The sequence below is a fragment of the Gallinula chloropus genome, assembly GCF_964237585.1.
Source record: "Gallinula chloropus genome assembly, chromosome: 1".
NCBI lineage: Eukaryota > Metazoa > Chordata > Aves > Gruiformes > Rallidae > Gallinula > Gallinula chloropus.
The window spans coordinates 18,175,628-18,200,211 of NC_140085.1; the positions used below are offsets into that span (position 1 = coordinate 18,175,628).

Below are 24,584 nucleotides of genomic sequence, written 5' to 3' on the forward strand. Positions count from 1 at the left end.
CATCTGTCATTCTGGCTTCAGCACACTCATTTCTACCCTCAGGCCTGCTTCAACACCCTGAACACCAGCAGCCCCAAAGGTGATGGTGGGAGAAGGCTATCTTGGGTACTTCTGAGAGGCAGTTCCCTGAAGTTGCTCACAGGAAAGTGGGCTTGGAGCTCCTTAAGTACTCACAGACCAGTTGCAGAAGTAAAGGAAGGAATGAATGAGTTTTGCCAGAGGAAGAGCTAGGAGAAAAGACTGACAGAAAGAGATGGAGGGGCAGCAGGCATATCCATATGCTCCAAGGACCTATTTGGAACAAGAAGCAGGGGACCCATGAAGCACCCATTCTTACTAGAGGATATGGTGACCCTTCGGCGAGGGAGTCCAGGATGGAGTCCAGTTCTTCCCCAAAGACGTCCCCATCTGTGAAGTCCTCCACGCTCTCAGGCACTGGCAGGGCCACACAGTCTGGAGCCGGGAGCAAGCTGGCAGCAGGGAGCGAGGTAGGCAAGCCCTTTGCATCAGAGTCAGAGGGCAAAGGGGCCAGCCCCTCGCTCACAGGGATGGAGGTGGCCGCAGGAGCTGGGAGGCACTGCAGGTCCATAGAGCAATCTGTGATGAGGGAGAAACACAGACAGTCACCCGGGAGAGCCTCTGGCAGGGGGCAAGCAGAGCACAGCCTGGCATAAAGAAATAAAAATGTACAACTCCATCAAATCACCAAACTGAAGAATACCAATTTGTGGTGAGGAGGGGCTCTGGTCTGAAAAGTTCTTGCCCTTTCATTTTGTTCCCAGTCTCCAGTGGCTCACCAATAGCTGAAACACACTCTAAGGGTGAGTGCCCAGACCAACTGTCAGGATTTGGCAAGCATGGAGAGTAACCAGGAACATTATAAAACGTGTGACTAAGCAGTTACTGAACTCGCTGTGGCCAGGACTAAAGGCCAGGGGCACGTAATCCAATTTCCCTGTAACCCACCACCTGGTGTTTTCTTTAATGTTCCTCAGTAAGGCATTTGGCAGAGATCACTACCTTCTCTGCTCCTTGAAAGTTTGATATCCCAGCTGAAAGCTCGCTTACTCACACACTCTCTCTAAAACCTCAGCTAGCCTAAATGGCAGAAGATAAAAACCACAAGGTCCTGCAGAGAAGAGAGTCAGAGATGGGGTGCTCAGACCAGGTTGTGCTAAAAATGTGTCCCCAAAATACTCCATCAGATTCTCTCAGCTGTCTTTACCCAAGTAAATTCCCTGGTTTTGAGTGCTTCCTGATGTCTATAGGTAAGAGGCTGCTGCCCAGGCTCCTCCTCAACACCTCAGCATCAAAACATCCCCTTGGGAGCTTGAGTGAGCCATGGTCGGTGCAGGAGAGCAGCAGTGATTTTCCCTACGGCTTCCTTACCTCTCCAGTACATTCCCAAAAAGTCAAGATGTTCCCATCATGCAAAATAAACCTCTGTTAAGTGAAGTTAAGGTTACAAGCACATATTCTTTGCAAAAGAGCATTTTATTCTCAAAAAAATTTAAAGGTTAAAAAAAAAAGGAAGTTCAAAGGTTAGAAACTCAGAAAATGCAGCATTACATTTGCAGTTCTCAAACCAAGCACCCAAACTACCTTAATTCTGACCCTGTGCAGATGTCCTGGAATAAAAGAAAAGAAGTAAGACAAAGATGCTACCTTTCCCATCCATGTAGCAGTGGCTGCACTGTAACTACAATGGTCTAAGGCTATAAGCAAGGCAAAGTTTGAAAGGAAATAGCTATTAATAGAAAGGCTGGTAAGAATGGGGAAGAAACTAGACAAGCTTCTGAGACACTTCAGAATCTTGATCCAGCGAGAAATGCTGCAATCTGTCAGGAGAAGCTCTGCTCAGCCCCCACAAGAACCCAGCCATCCTTTTCTAACTGGGACTGGGCAAGTGAGCTGTGTTGCTATCCTCTACACGGCAGGTTCACTGACCAAGGACTGTGTTGGTGCCCTTCTCAGAGTGCTCAGCAATTCCTGCAAGTCCCCAAGTCCTGACAAAGCAGCAGCAGAGGTGACCATGCACAGGGCCCTTATCCCTAACCCTGACAGGAGCACCCCTCACCGCCTTTCTTCTGGCGTTTGTTCTGAATGGCCCACGTGGCTGGGCCCAGCCCAGGTCGCTGTGCAAGGCACTGCAGGGTGACCTGTGACAAAAGGCAGGGACAGCGCAGGGAAGCGGCAAGGGACAGATGCAGGTGCCTCTCTACAACCCCATCCAGGTGATGGAAGAAAAGCACGTGTGTACCCTACAGGATCCGACACACATCTTCAGGGCTGCAGCTGGACACACTCCCCAGAGGCAGCAGCTCAGAGGGGGCTGTAAACATCCTCAGTTTTGCAGCTGCCCCTCAGATCAGGCTCAGCTCCAGCCCCACGCCCCTGGCGATGACTTCCCTTCTCTCAGCTCATCTCCCTTTGGCGCAGGACCCCCAGCTGCGCTCAGGAGCCAGACATCCAGCTCCCCTCAGCGCTGGCCTCATCACTGGTGGCTCGGCCAGATTTCCCTCAGTACAGAGGGATGGCTTGTGCCTTCCCATTTTTCAGATGTTTAAATCTGGAGTACTGTCAAGATGCCTCCAGGAGACAACAAAAAGTTCAGGACAGGCTGGAAGGGACAGGGACACGTGCAGAGGGGAGCAAAAGGGTTCACAATGACAGGGCACCAAAGGATCCAGAAGTTCAGAGCTCTGAGGAATGAACGAGGCCCTCTGGTTCCCATTCAGACTGGGAAGCAGAGGAAAGAGGCCCTCACACACCCCAAGAGGCCCAAAATCCCAAAAAACTGATCTCATGACCAAAAGTCAGGGAAGGATATGGGAGGCCCCACAGCTCAATGAAGGGCAAGGAGAAGAGCAGGGACCAACAGGTTCCACTTGCAAGGGGCAGAGGAGAGATGTCTGCTCCCCTTCACAGACAGGTTAAACCCTGTCATTCCTCCCATTCCTTTCTGTCCAATCTTTTCCCGTATCCCTCCTTTCCCACTCCTTTTCTTCAGGATACCCCATCTGCTGACCTCTCTCACCGGCCACCATACCCACACCTACATACTCCCAGAAAGCTCATACACCTCCTCCCTTTACCCAATGCCTGCTCCATCTTAAAACAGGAAACCACCAAGTCTCTCATACTGTGCCCCCCACCTGGTAGCTTCTCTGGCCATACACCTGCCTGTCCCAGAGTGCTTTTAGAAGTCCTGTTTCCAGCTCTATTTTCCAAACCAGCAGCAGTTCCCTAATGCATGAGCTATCCAAGGTGATGCTGAGCCAGAGCTGGGCCATGGTCTGTGCAGGGCAGGGCTGAGTTAATCAGATGATTTCAAGTACAGCGTGGGCGAAAGGGCTTTGGCAGTTTTCACTCTAAAACCAAGCCACCACCACCAAAAAATCCTTGCTAAAAAAAAATCTCAAGGTACCCAGCACTCACAGCCACCCCAGTAGGACACCACTCTCAGGGAGACAGGAGAACATAATTTCAGTGTCTTGGAAAGATTTCCCAGCAGTAAAGGTTCTCTCTGCCTGAACTGCAGCAAAGATGGCATGCTGCTCTTACACCAAAATCCGATTAGATAAAGAGCTTATGGGATGCAGTCACTCTCTGCCCTGCAGTAGGACTCCAGTTCACTTTAGCACAGCAAGATAATGCGAAAAACTCCTAATTTACCAAAGTGGGTCTCCTGATTGCACACAGCATTCAGGTACTGGGCTGGCATTCAACAGAGAACTAACGTGTTTTCCAAACCAGACACCAGGGCACCCTAGTAAAGAAGTTCCGCTTCTTCCTACAAAAAGAGCAGTTGCTACTTGCAGCAGTAAGTCTTCACACTCACCTTCACATGCACAGCTACCTCTCAAAGGAACAGACTGATGTGCTCAGAGGCACCGAGTTCCATGCTCCAGCACACAGCAAAGTGCAAAGCACACAGCAAGCCTTTCTATAGGGGCAGAGTTAAGGTCACTTGTTTCCCAGCATGGGAAAAGCAACCCTGTACACCTCCTCCTGCTCCTCCTGGTGCATAACCCTGAACAGGCTCTCCCTGGGTCCTTCCCAAATCCCTTCGTTTTCATTTCCTCCACTTCAATGTTTTGGAGAACAACACACGCTCAGAGCGTGAACAGCTGCCTCCAACCTTAAGTTCACTTTATCTAGACTGTTTTGGCTGGGAGCAGAGTTTGAGAAGCTTTGCCAAGCCCAGTTTTAAGAAAGCACAACTGGAGTGAGCTGTGTACCTCAGCAGACCATTTTAATTCCAGACACGTCCCTCACTGGACCAGGACAAAAAGCTTTTCTGCAAGAAAACCACTCCTACTTCCCACCACGTTTCCCTCCTCCTTGTCACCAAAGCCAGGAGCGTGCATAAGAGACACAAGTGAAGACAACAACCAACTTGGGCCTGCCAGTCTGCTCAGAGACCTTACTGAAGCCACAGAAATCACAGAAGAGAAATGTCTTTACCTGTTTCGATGTCGTCTATCGAACCCAATCCATTGGAAGCAGTCTGCAAAGAGGGTGTAGGAAAGGGTAGAGAAAAATGTCAACAGAAATTCATCTTTAAAAAGATAGTCACATTTCAAGAAGACGACTAAGAGGGGATCTTATTAATGTTTCTAAGTATCTGAAGTGTGGGACACAGGGGGAAACGGCCAGCCTCTTTTCAGTGGTCTGTGGAGACAGGACAAGGGGCAATGGCTGCAAGTTGGAGCACAGGAAGTTCTGCACCAACATGCAGAAGAACTTTTTCACAGTGAGGGTGACAGAGCCCTGGGACAGGCTGCCCAGGGGGGTGTGGAGTCTCCTTCTCTGGAGATATTCAAGCCCCATCTGGATACCGACCTGTGCGACCTGTCCTAGGGAACCTGCTTTGGCAGGGGGGTTGGACTCAATCTCTGGAGGTCCCTTCCAACCTCTACGATTCTGTGATTCACAGATGAGGCCCTTGGCAACTCCTAAATGCATCGGGTCCTTTCTTTTCCTTCCGGACTCTTTCAGCGCAATAGCAGTGAAGCCACAGAGGCCATTAAACCAAAGGACCTACTCATTTTTACTTCCAGCAGTGAACAAACTCTGCTGCTGCAAAAGAATACCAGCCTTGCATCATATGCAGCCACATGAGTAAATCTGTATGTAGAATATGGTTTCTCATGTGTGGATGAGACCGCCGTTGCCCAAGTCCCAGGACGCACCAATCGGCGGGCCCCACGCCGTGAGAGATGGGATTCGCCTGATCTTACACAATGTTCCTTTTCTTAGTGCACATATTTTGCAATCTAACAACCACAAACTTTTACAGAAAACTCAAAACAGGAAAAGGTTTTCGCCAAGACAACTGCTGACTCGGAGCTCCAAGCAAGGAATAAAATAAGCCCGTATCTTACAGAAACATAAACAGAGGTAAGTACATGTGCCTCCAGCTAAAACTTAAAAAAAAAAAAGGCACAAGCAAAACATCACTTTTGAGATACTGCATCTACTGCAGTAGGTTTTGCACCTTCTAGTTTTTGCACTATTTTCATTCCTTGCAAAAGGAAGGATTTTACAGTGAAAAACCAGACACAGCTACTAAATAAAGCTGACTGGCTGTCCTAGAAAGATGTGGAGGCAAGTCACTGAACTGTGGGAGGTAAGCTCATCTTCTTGTACAAAATGTCAAATTTTACGGTTTTACAGTTTGTGAAGTACCAAACAGCCAGTAAAACCAGCAAGTGTTTGGGTTGCTTGGGTTTTTTTTTTTGCCAGTGGTGGAACAAGAAAATCATCGATTGCTTACATTTTAGTTTCCTACTTGTACAGCACCCTGCCCAAGCTGGATGATGGGGCAATACAAAGAATACATAAACTGTGTAGTACTTTGCAGTTTCTTCAGCAGTGGCACCTTCTGATTTTTACTTAGTGTTGCCCCAACTACGTAAAAACTTGTAAACTGAAACTTATTTAAAATGTAAGAGAAAACCACATATTCACAATAGCTAAAAAACCCCCCATCATCTTCAGTGATCTAATTACTGACATAAAAACCCCCTGTCACTAGAAATATTTTCAAACAAATTAATTTCCTCAGCAACATTCCTTAAAACCAGGAACCACTAATCAATACATTTAAATCCTAACAGACAGCTATAAACTTGCGTGTAAATAAAACCAGGAGGCATTCTAGTTGCACAACCCTTGAACAGTAAGAACCACAGGATACAAACTCTACCTGGTTTGACAAACTGATTGATGTGCCATTACTGAGCAGTGAGAATGTTTCCAATTCCTGCTGCAAGGAAAGAGAGGTCTTAGAAGAGAGACAGCTCACGAATGCTTGTAAACTAGATAAAGCTGGGTTACAATACAGTTTCCTCCCAGGCACTGCCCATAAAGTAAAAGCCACCCCAAAAACTACCCACTGTGACACAAGGGTGCAGTTTTCTGAACACCAAAATGGACACCTCAGTGAAAAACACCTTGCATCCAGGGTGAAAAACATCCTGCACCCACACAACCAGAAAGCAAAAAGTTTCCCTAAGGAACTTTATTTTGGTCTTTTCATTAAGAAATTACTGTTTTGGGAAGGCACAACAACGCTCAAATGGAAGTCAACATGAGATGGCAAGGGGTTAACAAAATAACAATCAATAAAGTTAAAATAATAAAATGCATTTTGGAGTTTTTAGCTTTTATTTTTCTAACATACATGTGGTTTAAGCCTGTCACAGCTGAGTAACATGACAGCAGCAAAATGGCAGCAAGGCCAACACAATGAGCATCTACAAAATACACCTGCACAAAACTTCCCTTTCTTTGAGACAGAATCATTTCAGAGGTTTGAGAGCTGCTACAAAGCCAAGGGGTTTTTTGGGGGTAGGCCAGTCACCCATGTGAGGTTGACCAGGTTGAGGAATAAGATGCTACAGCCAAATTTACCCCAGAAGCTGTCTGTAAGTTGGCTGTCCACCAATCCCTTTCCGGCATTCTGCAGAGGTGCCTGCGGGGAGGTGGAACGTCCCGTCCCGGCTGTTTAACGCACCGCAGTGCACAGGGCTGAGGCTGGGAATGTGTGTAAAGCTCCACCACCAGCTGATGAAAGGCAAACTGGGATTTTCCGTGACCCAGGCAGCTTTATCCAGGAGTGCCGGCAACGGCTTAACGCCCTCTAGCTCCATCCCAGGGTATACACTTAAGTACCATTCGCACTCCAGTTTCGGCAGTGCTTTCTTGCAATGCCAGTTACTTTATTCAGTTACTGGGGGCAATTTATTACACCCACAACTTGCTTTTTCGCTGCCTTCTTTCCCAGCACCTCACCAGATGTGTACTCGTTATTTTCCCAAAGCACAAGCCTCCACACCACCATGAAGAAGGTGTATGTGTAGATATGGGGCAGGAATCCCTTGTGACCCACACCACTACAAACCCAGACATGCCTCTAATGCAGCAGAGAATCCCACCCTTCTCAGCCCGTAACAGGGAAAGGACTGTGATGCAAAACCTTATTTGGGATCAGGCCACATGTCCCTCCCTCCCAAAAACACAGGCTCCCAGGGCACTGGAAACCTCTTCTGCAGCACCAGCCCAGCTCTGCCTTGCTCAGCTGGGGACACAGGAAACACCCTGGCAGTAGACACAGAGCAGCAATGGGGTTAGAAATGCATCTGAGTCAGAGGGTCAGGACAGAGAGGGTTACTGGGGGCCTACCAAAGGGATCAAAGGGCAGCGTACATGTGTCTACAGCTGCAGAGCAGCACCTACCACCTCTGCAGAAGTAAATCTGAAAGAGGCAAAGAATGATCTCTAAAAAAAAAAAAAAAAAAGAAAAGAAAAAGTCATACCTGAGGTCTTTTGTATGCTTTTCGAACCCTCAGTCCCAGCTTCTGGGCAAGCTCCTGTCCCAGCTGTGTAACACTTTCATCCTGGGGACAAAAGTCATTGGCAGGACACTTTCAGTTTTGCCTTTGCAGCACACACAGTGAAATAAACAGGGATGCAGTTATCCACACCAGGCCATGCCAAGAAGCCTGGCTTGTGGACAGCAGCAGGGGGACAATTCTCAGGACAGCTCCAGGAGACTCCATGCAGACCTAAGTGCTCTTGTCATTTGGTTTTGCTGAGATACTGAGGTTGCACCAGATCTACCCACACACACTTTCCATGCTGCAGAAAATCAGAATCAAGTGTCTGCATCCAAGAAAGCACCCACTCTCTGAAAGCAGAGTCCATGAGTGCTGCCAGCAAGGTGGCTGAAGGAGCTACCAAAGCTGGCCGCTAGCAGCCCCGTGCCGGGGGCTGATACTGCTCCCACAAGGTCCCCGTGTCTGGGTGGGAAGGAGCCTGCATGCCTTCCTGCATGCACAGCCTCTGTACTTTTTGCCAGCCACAGAGCTAATAACCAGGTTTGATACTGCAGACAGCATTCACTAGCCTGTTCTGCTTCCTGGTTGTTTTTAAAGCCGAACCCAAGCCTCAGTTTCCAGCTTATTAGCTACAAGGCATTTTTACCATCTCCAGCTCTGGTTAAACAGACCCCACTTAGTCAAACAGATCCCTGTGCTTTCCCTGATGCATGCCATTAGCCATCCTCCCTGCTCACTGCCCAGGCCCACTCACACACCATTCTGGGCTTTAGTCAAAGTTCTGGGCCATGCTTTATTCCTCTGCTCAATTCTCTCTGGTTCTGCCTGGACTAACAACCTGCCACAAGCTTCCTCACTGATCACCACTGCCTGTTCCTTCCGCTTTCCTCTCTCTCTCCCCATTCGAAAAAATACTGGAATACTTTAACACCTTATTCAAAAGAAGAAAAAACCCCACCATCTGCCCAACCTCTTGTGATATCTGTCCTTAACGTCATGGCATCTCCAACCCTGAAGCCTGTTCCCCTCTCCACTTACCATGCTGTTTTTTCCAACCTCCTTCTCCCTGCAGGTTCATCCTTTCCCTTTCAATCCTTCACTTGCCTCCAGTTCTCCCAGACCCACTATCAATAACTTTTCCTTTCAATTTGGAGTAGCACTTTTTGCTCCCCCACTCCCTCAACGCTGATCTCATGACCATCCTCTTTGGAATCTACGATGACAAAATCTATGTTAATCATTTCCTCTTCTCTCTCCATCTTACCCCCCTTCAGGATGTATCCTCTCCTAAAACTGTCCCTGCATGCTCCAGAGACCTCTTCTTCATCAAATTGCATGGCCTCCGCTCCTTCCTCATTCTTTTCCACCTCTCAGATCTTTCTAACACCAATCATGGTTTCATTGCTCTGTCTCTGATGATTCTGCCTTTCCAAACACTCTCTCAGGTGTCTCCTGAAGCCTGCCATTTTCTTGCTCCCTATGGAAGGCTCACCAGAAAGACCTCTGACATAATTTCTTTTCATTGACCCTATCAGGGTTACCCCATCCAACTCTACATGCCATCGTACCTCCAAGATGTCTTCTCAGATTCCTGGACAAGAGCAAAGATGTATTTCTCTCCAGACTGCCCCCACTTTCCTTCCCAAAAACATGCAGTTAATTATTGTCCTTTTGGTCAGCAGGCCTGAGGTTTGGATGTGGGGGACTATTTACAATTTGTCACCGCCAAGATCTTCCTTTAGCTTTCCCTTCCCTCAGCCAAATGCCATCCTTGGGTGCTTACCACCTCCCACCTGAATGAGGGGATGCTCAACAAAGGCCTGAAATACTGTCTCCTCCAGCACTAAAACACCCACATCATACAAAAAAGAAAAAAAGCATCTCAGGAGTATCAACCTCACCATGCCCAGAACCTCTGCCAACTATCAGCACTGATTACCTGCACCCAGAAACAAGCCAACTCTGCTAGATGGTGTGACAACTGAATGGCAAATCCTTCAGCACCGAAACTTTGAGTACACGTGCTGCTCTGACCACAACAAAGTTCTCAGCTGCTACAGCAACGCACACAGGAAGTCCCCGTGTGCTCCAGAGGTTCAGCAGCTGACGCAATGGAAACGAGAGGGAGATGGTGGATAGCACACCTTGCCTTTAATGCAGAGAATGGTTATGATTTCTGTTCATCAGGTTAAGGCAGTGGGGTATGTAAATTTAGAAGACTGAATTGCTTAGAATAGGGAATGTAGATCATTCGATATGGAGTGTGTAAGGCAGGCTGAACTTCCCTGCCACAGAGAAGTCTGATAAAGTATTTGTAGACCACAATGATTGTAATGATAATGACAGGAGACTTGTAAACATAAGTATATGGTTAAAAATAAATTCAATTATGTTGCTCAACTGCCATGTATCACACAGCCAGATGTGGTTTCACATGAACACGTGTACTCCCCAGATACCTTTAACGTGTTTTGGTCACGCTCTTCTACCAAGTCAAAGAAACCAGTTATTCATTTTGAATAACTAACTGCTAACAAGGCTTCTAAAGACCGCTTTGGAAACACTACTAATAAAAGGGAAGTTAACTTCTGCTGAAGTAGCTGCTTTTTTCTCATAATAGCATTACTGTGATGGATCAGAACTGAATTTAGCAAAGACAACCAGTGCTGACTAGAATCTATCTAATCACAGTGTCGTTTCCTGTTCAATATTTGGCCTAAAAGGACACTCAACAAAAGCACTGTCAGGAAAATATCTAGGGCCTAGTATACACAGAGTCCCCTCTGAATGCAGAAAGGTACACACCTGTGAACATAAAAATAACTATGAAATGTGATGTCAAGGACATCTTTGCAGGTCCAACAAGAAATAAAAAGCTTTATCAGCTTGCCTTAGCAATCAGTAAGTAAAACACGAGACGTTTTTATGCGAACCAGGAAAGGTATACATGTTTTCCTTCCAGCGCTCCAGTTCCTATTTGTCCCATGCTCCCGGTTACTCCCATTTGATTAGCTGCTTTTATATAGCTAAAGAGTCTCCCTGCCCTAGCTCACATTTTGTTTGCTCTTCACAAACAGGCCACCAAACCTGCTGTCTCTAGCCAGCATCTCTGGCTCGCGCTGTGCACAAAGGGTGACTTGGGCTGAAGAAACATGTGAAGGTCAATCATCATCTTCAAGTCAGAGAAACTGAATTTCAGGGTGTAAGCATGTTCCTAGGAACAGCCAAACTTCCTCTTCCACTACCCTCTGGCCTCACACTAAGCATGTCACAGAGCTGGAAGGCAGTGAGCCACTCAAATCAAGATGAGTCCTATGTCAAAACTTACATGTGGGAGGGACAGCAAGCATCGGCTATTGCACTCATAGGCTTCTTTGTGTCTTCCAAGTTCATTTAAGGAGCGGGCTTTCCGGAAGAGCGCTCGGATGTTCTCGCTGTCAAGACTCAAAGCCTTCTCGCTGTCTTCCAGTGCCTTCTCATACAACCCCTGCATGGAAGAGACCACCTTGAGTCAGCTGAGTCACAGCAGATTAACTCCTCCTTCCGTGGGAATGCAAGTATTTTACTTCTCAGGAAGATAAAAGGCAGCTGGAAATACATATATTGCCTTACACACAGACCAGTGTACAAACACAACAAAATACCCTGTAACCTTAAGGGGTTTTTAAGTCTTGCAAAATGCAAGACACTGCAAAGTTAGTGCGTGCCAGGATTAAGGCTGCTTAAGCAACCTTATCTTGGGTCCCCTCTACCTTGGGCATGTGAAATGTGCCAGTCTTTAATTATGTAACTGCTTCCTAAATTTTTTCGTGGGACTCAGCCTCATTATGAACAGGGTGGATCTGCTCTGGGGTTGTGCCATAAAAGAAAGCTGCTAGATTCCCAAGGAAAACAGAAGTATGCAGCCCTTCAGAGCCTAAGTATAGCAGAATCCTTTTCCACGTGTATGCTGAAAGTTCAGTCAAGATCCAAAACCGTCTCACTGTCTTCCAGTGCCTCACTTGAGGAGTCAAGAGCCTCCGTAGCAATACTCAAACAGTAACCCAGAGAAATACTTGGTCAGTACTGGTCAAAATCTCCAGATTGTACTGACTCTTCACCAATATCAACCAGAACAGCACTCTTGGTACCTCAGACCTATCTCCCCTTCTTTCGCATCCTCTCTCCGGTCTTGCAAGACAGTGTGACCGTCGGGAGGTAGCAGAGTTTTCTGGGCATCATCGTCTCCTTCAGTATTGGAGATGGGAAGGCACAAAACCAATTGAAACCCCTCTTGAGATCTTTTCCAATTACATGGCACTGCAACCACAATGTCCACCCTGGCCCCTGGGGATGGCTTGGGAAGGCACTCACCATGGCAAAGTAGCAGGCAGCTCGGTTGACATGCAGCTTGCACAGGAGCTCCTTTGGGATGGTCACCTCATCAGAGGCTGCGTACTCCGCCACGTTCAACCCTTCTACATACTGTACCAGTGAAAGCTTGAAGTCCTTCTCTCGAAACAAGTCATTGCCCTCTGCAAACAGGTTTCTCACCAGCTTCTGCAAGAAGGCCTGGGCAGGAGGAGCAGAGCAAGCATAATGAAGTGGATATTCAGAGACAGGAGAGGTTTCCCAATTTCCCGTTCCTTTCCGTATGTTTTAGCAAGCTTCCTGCCCACCAAGATTCTTCTGCCCCCCCCCCCGCCCCCTCCTGTAAAACACTGGGGTTTTGGTACAGGAGAATAATCCAGTCAAATCTCCTCCTATCTTGAACACTCAAGTGTCTTCTCCTTTTCCTGAAAGTTGTCATTGTGAGAACCTTAACTTTTTAAGTTACAGACAAATTGTGAGAGACCATCCCGCACACTCTACTTTTGGCACGTAAACTAATGGCTGTGCAACAGAACAAATTTGGCTATCCAAAGAGTTCCCAACTTCAGAAAATACATTCATTATTACCTCATAATCTTCTTGGCATAGAGGTAATGTGGACCTGAAAAAAAAGAAAATGCTCATGAAACAGGCATCTGTGCAAACACAGGCTTTTGTCTGATGAAGAAACTATCTCTCTGGTCCTGCATGTTGATGATGTCAGTGAACTGTTGAAAAATTTATCACCTTACAAGCAGCTGGGGCAAAGAGGACACCATTAGGGAACCCTCTGCTCAGTGATGGCCACGGTAGTGTCAAGAGATGGTCAGGTCCTGAAGGGATTTGAGACTAGAGAAATCTTACTCTTGGCTGTTTTCAGCACACAGACAATCCTCTGTAATGTGCCTTCAGGCAGCCACCTAACAAAAAACCTCTTTGAGAAAGTTCCATGAGAGACTGCATGCAGAATACAGATGTATTTCAGGTGTATCTGGCTCTAATGAGAGGCACCAGACTGGCACTTCAAGACCTCCTCAAACACTCTGTGTGACCAAAGCCACACAGCAATAAACGTAATCGCTTTCCTCTGCATTCACTTAGCCACACACTTTCAGGACTACACCACAAAAGGAGATGATAAAACACAGGTTCAGGAGGCCATTTAACTCCAGCTGTCTTGGCCAAGGCTGTCACAAAACTGTCAGTGGTCATGTGGGTAACACCTACCCCACAATAGCACTGAGACTCAGATGAAAGGTTCTGTTCTTCAAATCAGACCATCCAGGTCATCCAGGTTTGGTCCACATTTATTTATTTTTTCTTTTCAAGGAGAAAACAACAGGCTCTAGAGAAATCCTCAGCATCTTTCATGGGTCTCCTCACCTTTGAAATACATCATATACATGGTCATCTTGATCAGAGTATAAACTTCCTTTAGATCTCGTCTAATCTAATCATCTGGTCCTTAACATTAACTACAGGAAATGCCTTGGCTTTGTAAGAAACAGTCATGCTCCTTATAAAATTGGACGACTCCTCTTTCACATCAAAACAAACCAATGACACTGCCCCTCATTCAGAGTTTAACACACTCCAGAAGCATGAACATCACCCCATATTTCTAACTTTCTTTCTAATCAATAAAACTCACAATTGCCTCTCTGAAAATGGGTTACCAGCCTCACTTAGTCTCAGTCTGGGTTAAAATATCATTGCCATGCCACAGGATACGAACAGGTAACATGGAAAATTTGCCTTTTTTTCTTATTGTAGATACACAGATTTCAGCCCTAACAACTGCAAGACTCAAAGCAGACCTTAAAAACCCAAACAAAACAAGCTGGTTACAATCTTGCCTTACCTGAGTCTGAGGCCTTTGCTAACTCTAACACTGGAGGGAAAAAACACTAAGGAAGCAACTGGACTTGTAGCTACCACATGAGCAAACACCTCAAGCTTTGGAAGGCCACATAATATTCATAAAAGAGCGACCCAAGGCAGCTACCAGGTTGGCAACTCTAAAAGAGCTCAGGTCATTTGTTTCTGCTACAGGCACTATATGGGACACATGGCAAGTCATTTACTCTGCTTTCCCTGCCTACAGAACAGAAACACTAGTTCTCTTCCTACGAAACATGGGATAGCCTTGTTGAGAGCGCACTGTGAGATCTTCACACTGAAGATAAAAGTAGAAGGTCCAAGTACTATTTGCATTACACTAAACATCATCCTGGAACTACAGGGAAGGGCAAAACCCAAAGAAATTAAAAATAGACAATTTCACGTCTAGAGAGATGGCAGGACAGAGGTACCCTGAAGAACCACAGTGAAAATCCTCAGGACCAGTATCTCGTTCCCACACAACTGCTCCCAGGAGGTGAATAGGAAGAACTCAGCTCTTGCAACCCTTGATAGAAAGACAGCTGCCTCCAAAGCCACAGGAAACAAGTGAGGTTGTCCACTTACTGAATGAACTGAAGTCCTTTCTCTATTTCTTGTTTTCTCTTCTGTCTCTCCATTATAGTTGCTAGAGAGGAAGAAGAAGAAAAAAAACAAAACAAACACAAAATGAGTCATTATAGGTCTCGCTGGCAATTAACACAGGATTTTGTGCGTGTCTGAATATACTAACAAAATGTTCCAGGCCAGGTGACCTGAATGCTTAAGTCCATGATTTATCCACACAGCAGACACAAGATGGCAAGCAGCTACCAACCAAGTATCTGCTTTTTCTCACATGTCACTGCCAGGATACATGGGCAAAGAAGAATTACTTCAATTTGAGCTCTCTACTTAGACTGCCAGTAAACAAAGCAACAGGAACCAACTGTAATCATGGCATGACTGCGTGCTAAGAATGGAAAGAAAAAAAGAAAGCAAAAATCAAACCTTTTCTTTGCACTGGCAGCAATTTCAGGAATTCGTGCTGGGACCCTCCCATGATAAGCAACTCTGACCACTGTTTATTTAACCTGGTTTACCACATAGCATATGAAACAAGTAATCTACGTAAGGTGTCTGGAGGTGTATCGCAGAGATGCAGGAAAAGAGATGGAATTGCTCACCATGGTCCACATAAAAGAACAGTGATGAACCTAAGCAATGACAATTTCATGCTGAAAATTCACAGGCAAGAGCAGTGGAGACTTGGGAACGCTCCTTTGAAGAGGGGACAGGCCCCCATCCTTCAGTGTTTTAAACTGGGGTGGGCAGTGCTTGAGGGAGACTCAAGGGAGTTGTCCCTGCTTAGTCAGGGACACAAATGGGCACAGTAACCTGTCTAGGTTTGACCAAATCCAGTCTGGTTCTCTGCAAGCGCAGACAACTAGGGGTATGATGGAGCCATTTTGGAGTAATGTCCCTCTTCTCAACTAAAATGGGTTTGAATGACACCATCAGATACACAAGCTTCATCCCCTATGTTTTGGGACCAAATCGGCTTCTCCTTGACCTCGCCCCAAGGTAGACAGGTTTGCCACACAAGTAAAGAATAAAGAGGAGAGGGGATGGCACTTTGTCACAAAGTCAGAGTTGCTGGTGACAGCAAGTTTCCCAGCCTTGCCATCAACTGGCTGCGATCACAAACAGCACTCAGCATTTGAGGAGTGGTAACCTGGGAAAAAGGCAGCAAGCACAGAAACACTAAATTGAGATGGAGCTGAAGACACTGTGCCCTCCAGGCCTGGGATCACCTCTGATGAGATTACAAGAAAAAGAAGTAACATCTCTAACTCTACACAGCAGCTTGGAGAGCATTACTGCCCAGCTCCGTTTCACATTAAGACCTTCACTCCATTCTAAGGTATCTTAAGGTGTCTATGGCAGGTTCAGTCTGGCACAGGGTGAAGGGACCATTAAGGTACATCAAATAAATCCTGACAAGTCTGCAGGCCCTTCCTGGTTGTGCTCTGTGCCATGCAAAATGTCGAAGAATTAATACTTACCCTTTACCAAGAAGGAGAGTTGGGGAAGGGGGAAAGGCAGGAGCAAGAGAAAGACCAGAAATAAGTGGTAGCAGAAGGAAGCAAGAGCTTGAAAGTGACACTGTGCAGTTTGTAAGTCATCAGGCATTAAATTTGAGAGCAATCTGGTCCGAGCAGCAGGTAGAAAATTTTAGGCAGCTGCATTTGGAAGAGGATGGGCAGCGCAGCAAGAAAGGGAAAGCCAACAAAGGTGAGTGATGATCTGCATGTCTACTGAGGCTTTTAACAGAAGCAATGGAGAAGAGCAGGTAGACTTCAGTACACCACCAAGAGAAGGCCTGGAATGATTTATAAATAACCTGGATAATGAGCAATCAGGAAGAAAGCAGGAAATTTAACAAGGAGACTGTGAGGTTAATATGATCACTAATGCTACAGGCAGGCAGGCTTGAGAGATGGAAAAAGAGACAGAGCCCATTTATTTTACATTTCTCCTTGCATGAAATTCTGCAAAGACAGAAGAAGTAAGAAAGAACAGTCAAGGTGAGGAGGAGCAGTAGGAACCATTTCCACAGAGACAGCAGTGAAAGCCATGAAAGGGGACAGAGCAATCCCACATCACTGTAGGGGCCATCAGAGACAAGGGTGGGAAAACAGCCACCACAAGAAACAACAAAAGATAAATTGGGGAGGGAAGAAGAGGAGTTAAAAGGTCAAGAGGACCCACATAAAGGCTGATGAGGGAAAGGACAAAGGAAGAATTTCAAGATGTTTGGGCCCAGAGTGTCCTACCAGGCTATAAAAGCTCCAAACAGCCTCACCTTAGACCCACACCCATGCACCCTCTGCCCATGGTCCAAGAGTTCCATTTAAGCTCAGGTTCAGGTACATAACCTCACTGGAGCCATGCTGCAGGTGCATCTGCCCTCAGATGTATCTCCTGAACAAACCTTGGACCTACACTGTAGGCAGCTTGTCTCCAGTCGTGTCTCTGGCACCTTCTGCAACTGCTGGACTTGCTGGGTAAACTCTGGACCTAGTTAACAATCTCATCTTCTCTGGGACTGTTGATGAACTCCTGCTGTCAGCATCTTCTGCCTGCCCTGATCAGATATGGTAGGACTGCACCCTGGTTAATGAGGGCACTGCTGGTGGCTGTCATTACTGTCAGCTCCTAGCTTGTCCTCCCTGGAGGAGCAGACTTGCTGTTGCTACTCCCTGACATGAGTCACACTGTAGAGAACAGAAGTCAGAGAAGTGAAGCAGTAGCAGCCCACAGATCTGATGAAAAGGGAGATTGTTGGTGACTGCAGGGAGAGCAGTTCTACGCTGGCTGGTCATCACAAAGCGTATGGCTGCATTCCAGAATGCTGTGGCACACCTTCACACTCATGTACATCCACAAAACAGACTGTCACCTTGAAAAGCTTCTGATATGCACATGTCTACTTCAACTTCTGCTTCTGAGCTCAGCTCTTAAAACACTACCACAAGGGGTAAAGAAGAGATCAGTACCTGTTCTGATGGCTACTCTGCCCCACTGCTAAAATATGGGCAGGTGCTACAAGGAGAACTGGTTACTGCTGCTTGTCCACAGAGATGGGCATTCAAACATTACCAACTGAAATCTGTAGTGGAGCCAAGGACTACAAGGAAAGGCTCCAAAACATCTTCTTCCTAGAGTTATCCAGCTCCTCTGGCATTCTTTCTCTCCTCACCACCACTTCCAACATGCATTATCACCGTCCTTGCTTCATGTGGAAGTCTCACCAACATACTGCACCTCTGCAAGCCCCACAATACCCTGTTACAGTTTTGATCCTTGCCACATAACTCTCATTAAAAATACCCTGTGCCCTGCATGCTGTTTAATCTTTGCAATACTACTACCCTCATCTTCCACAGTGAATATTCTCCAACTCAAGACCCTCCGTTGCCTTCTTCAGAAGCAGGCCTGATCTCCCCTCCAGACTGCTGCTCCCTCATACTGCCCCACACTGCTCTCTCCTTGCAAGTCAGTGATCAGCTTCCTCTGCTAAAGCTTTGTCACCCCTTCACACTTATGTCGCAACTTTGCACATAAGACTCATGTCCACATGGCAACACCCTCAAAACACTCACCACATGCTGCTGCCATAACAACTTCTTTCACATGTCCTAGGAACCTTTCCCTTTCAATCTGACTTCACACCAGTGCCTTCCTTCATGCACAGCAGACCTTTCCCCCATCCTGCCTGGCCCATCACTGCTGGAGGCTACTCTTTGGTCTCCTCCTTTTGCTCCTCACACCTCCTCCCCTGCCACGTCCCCAATAAACTCAAGTCACTTCTGTCTCCTCTCATTGTCCCAGCTTCTCCACTGTGTCTTATCCAACTCTCAGACCAAGCCACAGACCCGTTACACCAGCAAACTCAAGACGAGTCACCCATACATGCAAACACTCCAGTTCTGCTGCACACTGTGTCACGGCTGATGCATAATTAATTTTAAGCGCAGAGCCTGTTTAGCTTTTGTTTTCTCAGTCTTTTAATATTTTTAGAAACACAGTGGAAAACATTTCACAAAGCAGTGTGCCTAAGCGTCCTTTATTTTTCTCCTCAAATCTGTCTGTCCAGACTTATCTGCTAAAATCATCAACAGAATTCGAATCCAGAGTGTTTATAGCCCCATTACAAAGCTCTTATCCTTTCAGTCCAGAGATCTTTATCCTCTCTGGTCCGGTATCTAGAGAGGGACTTTATTCATAATTTGTCAATGAGTTACAAACTCTTTGCCAGACAGAAATAAAATGCTGCAGACAGGCAAAATGGTTTTCTTGCCTTCAGAATGAAGCACAAGCCTGTAAACAGGGTGAGTCAATCACAAACCGGGTAGATATGTTCTACAAGACACTATGAGATCAGCAGGAAGACTTGAACTTAGCTTATCAAGGACATGGGTATTAATCCCAAACCTGCTAGAGCTGAATTTGGGCAAAATTTTTCATACTGTGTTTCTGGGATGGCAGTGAGCTCACACTTCACCAACTTCCAGCCTTTGACTGTAACATTTCAGCCAGACACAAGTGCACCAAGATGTAAGCAGCAGTAGTAGAGCTGAGACAGGAGCTCAGCCCCAGGCTGTGTTTGTTGGCTTTCCTCCAAGCAAAAGGCTCAAGGATGCTATGGTCCACAACATGGAATCTTGCACTGGCTGCACTTTGGCCACCTTGGTGGCACAGCAGAATTAGTAACAGCACTCACATCAAGCAGAGGACAAGCCACACAGCCCACTACAAACACAGGCTCCTTTTCACTCCTACCTTGCTCTCTGTCATGCCCTGCTCTCTGGGTTTGAATACTGCTTACAAACAACAACTCTGAGTCCCCCCCACCATGCTACACCCACCAGATCGGACAACCCTTCCCTTCCACAGTCCAGCCACCCCATGGCTGCTCTCCCACAACCCAGCACCCTGCTAGTCCCACTCCTGCTCAGTGGCACCATCTTCACCCAGCAATACCTGCAGTGAATACAGGGCAAGGTGATGACAACCCCCTCATCCCCAGCTGAAAATAAAAGCAGCGACCATAAAGTTTCCTAGGGAGAGTGATGGAAGTAGTAGCCAAAGCCTTAAGAGACCTCCTCGCTTCACATCACCCCATTTTCTACTCCCTCCAGCCTTGACTCCCACACGCGACAGCCCCACGTACTACAAGGCGACCCTAAGCACTGCAGGCCACCCTTCCTCCTGCGCTGGCCCACTGGGGCCTGCCCGAGGGGCACTGCAGTGCAGGCAAGGAGTGAGGAAGGGGCTGCGGGGTGATGCTGCCCGTCCCTCAGCTACCTGCTCTCGGTTTCGTTCCTACCCAGCTCGCCCTCCCGTCCCTCGTCTTAAAAATTAAATTCCGGGGCTGGTTTCCGCACGGTTGGAGCGGGAGCCGCCGCTCACCTCCTCCCCCAACCCCCAGCACTAGGCCGCTAATCCCCGGCCTTGCCTAGCAGCCGCCGCGAACAAAAGCGCCACCTCAGCCGGAGAGGGTCCGCGGCGCTTCCCGTACGCCCCGCGGCTCGGCCGGGCGCCGGCACCCCGGCACCCCCGCCACCCCGGTCCTGCTGGGAGGGGTCTCCCACGGCAGGAGATATCCAGGCTTCCCCGCGAAAAGGAAAAATTAAATTCTTCAAACAAAAACATACTTTTCCTCCTTCCCCACCCCCATCCGCTTAAATAAAATTACACATCTCAGGAGTCTGGGAGGCGTCTTTAAGATGAAAAAAAAACCCAAACAAAACACCACACACCTCCCCCCCAAACTCCCCTGCCACCAAGAAACTGACTAAAGCATTAAAGAATATAAATAAAAATTTGAAAATCCCACAACCTTCTTATTTGATAAACTTTACAAGCCCCTACGGAAGGTGATTCTGAAAAGCTATTCCACAAGGGCTTCTCTGCTGCTTCATGGGGTTTATACCAAACAAGAGGGGGAAACTGCAGCCTAAATACAGACCTGAACACAGCTCTCAAACCTACAAACCACAAACAGGCACAAACGCAATTAATACTAAGTTTTTCTTCTAAACCCAGGGGCTTTTCCCCTAGCTATCCATTTTAGACTACTAACACGTTTTTTTCAGGGGGTGGGATTAGGATCTCCGACAATTATCCTTTTTTTCAAACCCCACATTTTTGGCGGAAGAGGGGGTTAGCTTCAAAATCTCGCCCATGTTATTCTTCTCTACTTTTTTTTTTTTTTAATTTGCAATTACACAACGTTTCATCCATGCAGACACTATCTGAAACCTTTACTTTCTAATGAAGCAACATCCAGATTTTCCCGTTTCTCAAGTCCGCCCCTTCCTACATACATAAACACACACACACAGAATTGGTTTAATACAAAAATAATCCCCCCAAAGTAATAATAAAGGACTCACCTCTCCTCGGGTTTTCCCACGCACACTATGCATAAACTTTCCTTGATAAATGATATTATATTACTAGAGATATTATTAATGTATTATTACTAGAAGTAATAATAATAGTAAGTGCTATTTAATTACAGAAGGCAGCATTCTGCTTCTGGATCGGCTGCCCCTGCAGCTCCCTCCATGTGCCTCCTGATCTCTTTACTTTCATTTCCAGGTCTCGATCGCTCGATCGCTCTCAGCTGCACCAGCGAGAGAAAATGCCTCCCTGCATATCCTCTGGGCCCTAGAGGCTACCGCTTCCCATTACAGAAATTCACAGATCTTTTCCCCTCGCGGTTGGTTTTGAGATTCTTTAAGGTGAATTAGGCTTTAAAAAAACATTTTTTTAAAAAGCATTTCAGCGGCCGAGGCTCTGTTCTTATTTTAGCGCAACGTTTTTCCTCTTCCCAGTTTTTGCTGATACGGAAAATAGACTCTGAAAGATAGGAGAGCTGCCTCTGCAGAGTGATTGCATGTGAAGGGCAGCAATGAACTCAATTTCAGACCCCCCTCCCGTGGGATTACCCCGTATGTGAGGCAGGGGACCCTTTTGCCCACCCATATATGTTTGCTGGAAGGGTGCCAGAGCCGTTGCTTAGGACAGAGCGATTATCTCTTACTTATTCCACCCTGCACTACTGAGGGGGTTCCCTGTAAAGATCTTGTGAAAACATAAATCTTTGGGTGGAAAGGAAGACACAGTGTCTGTGTATATAACATTATTATATTATAGACATTTGGGTATTATACAATAGAAGTGCATTTTTTGTAATTTATATGTGCATGCATATATATATATATATATATATATATCTACACATAGAAGTTTAGGCACTTTTTTGGAACCAGATTTTGGGCTTGTTTTCATCCCAAATCCCTCAATATTTCCAGAAAGTGACCTGGATCTCCAGAGCAGCCCATGTAGACGGAGCCCCAGGAAGAGTTCTGCCCGTGGGAAGCAGGGCCCAGCGGCACACATTATTCTGTCTTCTCCGTGTGAAGACAGAGATATACCAACTGGGGGGGAGGGAGGGGTGTTCATCCATCCCTGCCCTGCACTTCAAATTACCCTCTGAAATTAGTTTCATGCTCAGGTCCCAGTCTAGTCTCCCTGGTAGGATTGGTTTTCCTCTCCCTAAAGGATTCTGTCTACTGTCAGATCATCATTTCCAGAGCGACGCTGGTTTAAATTGTCACCTCTTTTCCACTGTAATCAGTTCCTCAGTGTCTCGCTTCTCTATTTACAGGGACCCAAAACAGTGTCACTTTGTGCTTTGCTGCTCAGCGGCTCCGACAAGATTCAGACGCAGGTACAACGTATCACCTGAAGTGTACTACACTTGTTTGGAATTTAACACCCATCGATTGGAAAAGGAAAGACTTCACTATATTGAGTAGGATTGACTTCTGGCTGCTCTGTCAACACAATAAACTGATAATTTATGAAATACAGGCTGGGGATTGTATAATGTACTGTCTGACACTCTTCACAATATTTAATCCCAGTGCACTTCTTTTTAGCTGTTCATCATGACCTGAAGATTGCTGTTATCATGGATAGGACAATGTTTATTTTTATGGTGTCTTCAGCAGATTTCTTACCTTTTATTTTTAGGCAATGACACATGACAGTAAGTAGAGCCTAACCAAGCTGGGCCTCCTCTGAAGACGCCACTGGACAACCCCTGCCAAGGGGTGGCTTTGTGTAGAAGAAAGGTGGAGCAGGCCTGGTGGGGGAAAGTAAACACAGGGAGACCTGATGTGCCAGGTGATATTAGGAGGGCAGCGTCACCAAGCTGTTAACCATCAAGTGAGTCACAGGGCCCAGGATACCTCCAAAGATAAATTGCCTCTGAAAGGAAAGACGTCACAGCTGGATGAGAAGAAGAGGCCTTAAGAAGAGCTCTGGTGAAAAAGGAACAAATCCAAAATCAACACAGAATCAGGAGTTATACTGGAATAAACACTTTTTTAATCCAAGAGTATTTGCAGGCCTGAGTTTCTCCATTAAATGGCTTGTTACACTTCCCGCTAGCCCGATTTCCTTTGCTTGGAAAACAGAGGTGTCTTGCAAGGTCATGACCCAGCACGTGCCACTCCTGCCATGAAATAACGTCTTTCCTTAGTGGTTAACATGAAGCTTCCAGAGTTGGCGAGTGTGGTTATCTGAGTCTCATGCACAGGTAGTCAGCAGAGTCAAAACACCACTAATCTCTGCTATGAACTAGTTAGTGTGCCGCAAAAATGACTTGGATTTGTAAAGCTATTTGTTTAGGGAAATGAGTCTATATATCTATGCTAAAACAGCACGGTACACCTCTATCCCAATACAGTCAAAGGCTTTATTTACTCTCACCCCTCTGGCCCAGGTCATTAGCCAATATTAGGGAGAAAACCCGAGAAACATAGCAAACAAGGTATTTGATAAGATCCCATTTATTGCTAAAGATCATGAGGAGCTAATAACAAATGCCAGTTTTCTTGCTTCATGTTCCAAATTCAAGCTCCTTGAGATCACACTAACTTACGCCATCACCTACTGTTTTATGGCAGCTTTATGCTCCTCACATACAACCATAATCTAGACAGTGCCTCAGCTCCTTAGTTTTCTTCAGTTGCGAGAGAAACTCCTTTTATTATTTATGATAGTTAAATTCTGCTGCAGTTTGCAAACTGGCTGCTGTACTGGTTCATGGCTTTTATTCTTTCAGCTGTCATGCTCCATAAATAAACTGGACTGCTTTTATTTTCACCCAGAACAGAGCAGGTCCACCAGGTCTGTCAGCCTCAACACAGGCTCCCCGGTCACCCAGCCTCACCAGCTACTGATGTATGAGGAAAGGCTGAGTAAGTTGGGACTGTTCAGCATTGAGAAGAGAAGACTTAGGGGGGACCTAATTTAAGTTTATAATTATCTGAAGCAGGGGATGCAGGGGGAATCAGCCAGCCCCTTTTCAGTGCTCTGTGGGGATAGGACAAGGGGCAATGGCTGCAAGTTGGAACATAGGAAGTTCCACACCAACATGCGGAAAAACTTATTCAGTGAGGGTGACAGAGCCCAGGGCCAGGCTGCCCAGGGAGGTGGTGGAGTCTCCTTCTCTGGAGATATTCAAGACCCGTCTGGACGCCTATCTGAGTGGTATGTCCTAGGGAGCTGCTTTGGCAGGGGGGTTGGACCCGATGATCTCTAGAGGTCCCTTCCAACCCCTACAATTCTGATTCTATGATTCTGTGTCCCTTAGCAGAGAGGTCTGGCAGTGTCACCGAAGTGCTGAGACCTGCAGAGACGCCATCTCAGCGAGGGTTGAGGCATCCCACCCGGGGTGCTGGGAGGCCTGCAGAGCCACTCTGAGCTCCTCCAGCGACATCTTCCCTGGACACCCCTCGTGAAAGGAGCCCAGGCGCACGCTTGGATCTACCGAGCCCTCTGAGACCGGCTGCCGCCGCTCCGAGCCCGAGCTGCGGAGGGGCAGGGGCGGAGGCAGGCGGCAGCGGGCCGCCTCACTCGCGCCACGGG

The 24,584-nt window shown here is 46.8% G+C and overlaps 1 protein-coding gene across 1 annotated transcript in view; it reads right to left on the minus strand.

Moving 5' to 3' along the window:
• ZC3H7B (zinc finger CCCH-type containing 7B) overlaps positions 1-21,125 on the minus strand; it is a 44,366-nt gene extending 23,241 nt beyond the window's left edge. The window contains exons 1-9 of the mRNA XM_084268469.1: positions 21,035-21,125; positions 14,661-14,721; positions 12,783-12,816; positions 12,198-12,395; positions 11,173-11,331; positions 7,824-7,904; positions 6,212-6,268; positions 4,468-4,510; positions 338-597 (exon numbers count right to left, since the gene is read on the minus strand). Of these exons, the coding sequence (XP_084124595.1) occupies positions 338-597; positions 4,468-4,510; positions 6,212-6,268; positions 7,824-7,904; positions 11,173-11,331; positions 12,198-12,395; positions 12,783-12,816; positions 14,661-14,713 (885 nt within the window). The 5' untranslated portion in view covers positions 14,714-14,721; positions 21,035-21,125. The remainder of the gene's footprint in view (positions 1-337; positions 598-4,467; positions 4,511-6,211; positions 6,269-7,823; positions 7,905-11,172; positions 11,332-12,197; positions 12,396-12,782; positions 12,817-14,660; positions 14,722-21,034) is intronic.
• Positions 21,126-24,584: the final 3,459 nt, after the last annotated feature.